At 35.4% G+C, this 3,750-nt stretch overlaps 1 protein-coding gene across 1 annotated transcript; it reads left to right on the forward strand.

The window, feature by feature from the left end:
• The first annotated feature begins 423 nt into the window (after positions 1-423).
• On the forward strand, positions 424-3,528 carry LOC128557459 (acetylcholine receptor subunit beta-type lev-1-like). The gene is made up of 3 exons (XM_053544853.1): positions 424-471; positions 1,007-1,099; positions 2,607-3,528. The coding sequence occupies exons 1-3, from the start codon at positions 424-426 to the stop codon at positions 3,321-3,323; spliced, it is 858 nt and encodes a 285-aa protein (XP_053400828.1). The 3' UTR covers positions 3,324-3,528.
• The last annotated feature ends 222 nt before the right edge of the window (positions 3,529-3,750 follow it).

The following is a 3,750-nucleotide window of genomic DNA, read 5'->3' on the forward strand; positions in this document are numbered from 1 at the left end:
TCGTAGCCATGTGTTGTTTTAAATAGTCTATACGTGTCAAATACAGGACTGTTATTAGCACTTACGTTCCGTTCCTCTTTATATGTATCAATTATTCTCAATCGAAAATCATGTATGAATATATCAATATGCATAAAATAAGGATTATCAAACACATAGATTTAGATTTTCTATAACCCCATATTTCCGAAGCATAAATCAATATCGATCCTATAAAAGCGTCATATAACTGACATAATATTTTTGGTTTTATATCAAATTGTTTACATTTAAATAACAGACATTATTATCTGAGCATCAGTATAATGACAATTGCTGAAATGATGTTTTTCTCTTTACTTTACTGAGGACGATGTGTGGAAGCCAGATATAATCCTATACAATTCAATTAGAGCCTATTGACCACTCGGACATAAAACAATAATGGTTGAAAATGCAGACGATGGAACGATTGATTGGTGGCCTATGGAGGTATTATAAACAAAAATTGTGTGCGTGCATGTGTGCGTGCGTGCTTGCTTATCTGCTTGTGTGTGTTTTGGGGGGAAGTGGTAGGGGAGAAAGGGTAATACACTTTTTACATCAGATGTGTTTGATATTGAATGAGCGTTTGTTTGGCGGCCTATGTGGGTATTTTTAGAAATAGCATGTGTATGTCGTGGGTTGAGGGATAATACTGTCTAAATGGCAGACGTGTTTTTTATTGCTGGTACGATTATTTGGTGGCCTATGGAGGTAGTATAAGGACGTGTGCGTACGTGCGTGCGTGCGTGCGTGCTTGCGTGTTAATTATGTTCGACAGATGTCGTTTAGCCGTTGATGTTTGATACCGGCTGAATGTCGGACCGACATCATTAACGTCAATTTGCTAATATTTGCCCGACATACCAATGCTTGCTTTGCAAGGATGAGACTGATTAATAAATCACAATGGAGATCATGTGTATTGCTTTATCTCTTAAAGTGCAGGTTGAAATTGAGCATTACGTGTGTTTCTTTATTTCAGCTATTTGAGACATCATGTGCCGTTGATATGACGTATTTTCCGTTTGACATTCAAGTCTGCGAGATACAATTCATGCCGTGGAGTTATGCAGGGGTAAAGAAATTACGTTCGGCAATTACTCTGTGTTTAATTTTTACCCTGCTTAATTTATAAAATGGACTGGTCCATCATACAATTTGGGTAGTACCACTTATTGTTCAAAGGGGTGTTCACTGAAAATTTATTAACTGAATTGCAAACAGTGCATTTCATGATCAGCCAGCGCGGAAGATCTTGGTCTGCAATGGTCGCAATTTATAAGGCAGAATCACGTGCCGCCAGCAGGCTTCAGATTAAGTTTATGGGCTAATTACGGTCCATCCGCCCCCTCAGGAATGGTATAGCATAAATGCTGTGTGTAGAGTATAGAATGCGCGTTCTGGTTATAGATCTATCTATAGGCCACTCACCATAATGTTAGTTAACGATCTCGGGCAGATATTAACTTCGCTTAGCCTACTGTATAACGGTTAGGGTCATCCGTTGAGTAATTCCTCTGGCTCATGATTGTTTTCATAAGAAACCAAAACACGTATAAATATTCTTCTTTAATTGAAGGCGTTTTGTAACATATATAGATCTAGATCTAGATTTATTTCGGAATAAATTATTTTAATGTAAATTCATTTGGATTTGTTTACAGTAGGCCTATAAGGGAGCCAATGGCCAATTTTAAGTTGATTAATTTAAGTGCAAGACGATTTTGCTACACATTATTTCGGTTCTAATAGATCTACGTCCTTTATCTTTAACAGAAGGTAAAAACATAAGAAATTCTCTTTCTTCGTCGTAACAAAACAATGACGTCATCGTTCGTTAACGTGACGTCATTAAGTGTAAGCGTGTAATAACAGAAGCAAGAATATTAGAATTATCCGTGTAACACAGAATAAAGCCCGGATGCGGCTTACGGAAAAGTAAAACAAACTAAAATTAAAAATATTAGCAAAACTTCTAACGCGGGAAAAACTATCCCAAGTCGGGTTACAAAATTTGAAATAAGTTGGTAGATCTATCTACAGTCACAAGCAAATATTTTGCACATACCCATACGGACCTATGCACTTTATCTGACTGAAAGTTGAACAATATGTCGGTTAACAATACCTGAAAAGTGTCATTGAAATCTACGATACAAAAATGTTTCCGAACGGGAAGTTCTCATCAAAATTATAATTTTCCCATAGACTAGGCCTACTAGAATCTAATATGAATTTTCATATCAGTCTAGTGAAAAAAAGTCATATATATTAGATCTATAACCCAATTTTTATAAGCCAACTGTTCTTAGTATATCTTTATGTTTTGTAAAATCGTTGTTTAATAAAATTCTGCTTTGTACATTTTTACAGTTTAAATAATAAGTAGAGAGGTCAATTATAGAATTTGTCTGAAGAACCCTACAAATAATAGATCTACCGATTTTTATCAACACTTCATTTCACCCTCTCAAATCTTTATCAAACCCTTCAAAAAAAGGCAAATTTTGTCCACTAATTCCATATTAAAATACTCTCACGTACGTTGACTAATGAAAAATATGCTTTTGTGTCTAAAATAGGTAAAAATTAAATCAGAGAAAGACTCGATTGATTTATCATACTACAGTACAAACGCCTTGTGGGACGTTCTCGATACAAGTGTAGAGATCACCGAAGTAACCAATGTCGATTTAATCTCCTTCAAACTGAAACTTCAGCGAAAGCCACAACACCATATTTTGACTTTGTTTCTGCCAGTGCTGCTGCTGGCTACTTTGAATATTTTTGCACAAGTCCTTCCCACCGGGGGAGACAGGTCGGGATACGCTGTCACAGTTTTCCTAGCTTTCACCGTGTTTCTTAGTATCGCAGAGAGTGTGATGCCGCCCAATTCGGAAAAGGTTTCTCTGTTTTCCGTCTACTTAGTTATACAGACTACACAGTCTACCCTTATCACAATTTTGGCGGTATTGTTGACAAGAGCTGAATCTATGGACGATAACACTAAGATCCCGCGCTTTTTGGTATTTCTCGAAAGACTTTGTCGAGGAGTCTGCCAGAAGAAAACGACAGCAAAAGTTAATCCACACGCAAAAGAAACAAAGCTTATAGAAATTGATAATCATGCCGATGACGATGGTAGATTTTCACCTGTGAAAGATACAGATGAAGCGGATCCTTGCACATGGGCGATGGTTGTTGCAGCCATTGATAAACTTGCTTTTATTTTATTTTCAGTCGTTTTCATACTCAGTACGACTGTCTTCCTCTGTGTCATGTCTTTGGGACCAAATTAAGTAAAATTTTGATTACAGATACTATAACTTTGTTTCTGTTTAAGATTATTCAGTATGAGCTTTGTTTTAAAATACAATATGATGAAATATTTAAAAGTATGCCCAGAACAAAATGTTTAAATAAGGAAAACCTTTGGTTCTCTTTTTTTTCTTATGACTGATGCTAGTCAGTGAATAAAATCATATCAAGTAAACAAAACAATCTTTTTTTTAAAAAAGAATCAACTTTTTGTTTTACCTAAACTATAACTGTTGTTAAAGTAAAACTGTATTGCTTCTCACTAAAGGAAAAGTTTTCACACTAAGTTAACTTCAAAACTATCAGAGGCTTTATTTTTAAACACATTTTTTGATTGAACAAATATACCACAAGATTGTATCAAATTGTCAAACGAATTTAATTTTATCAAAGATTCTCGTACCTAGT

This window comes from Mercenaria mercenaria, chromosome 1 (assembly GCF_021730395.1).
Source record: "Mercenaria mercenaria strain notata chromosome 1, MADL_Memer_1, whole genome shotgun sequence".
Lineage (NCBI taxonomy): Eukaryota > Metazoa > Mollusca > Bivalvia > Venerida > Veneridae > Mercenaria > Mercenaria mercenaria.

Excerpts from the sequence above, each read along its gene's own strand:
- LOC128557459 (XM_053544853.1), top strand. The coding sequence starts at position 424 with ATGGTTGAAAATGCAGACGATGGAACGATTGATTGGTGGCCTATGGAG. Across the intron at positions 472-1,006 it reads TTGATTGGTGGCCTATGGAG|CTATTTGAGACATCATGTGC; the intron begins GTATTATAAACA and ends TCTTTATTTCAG. Across the intron at positions 1,100-2,606 it reads TGCCGTGGAGTTATGCAGGG|GTAAAAATTAAATCAGAGAA; the intron begins GTAAAGAAATTA and ends TGTCTAAAATAG.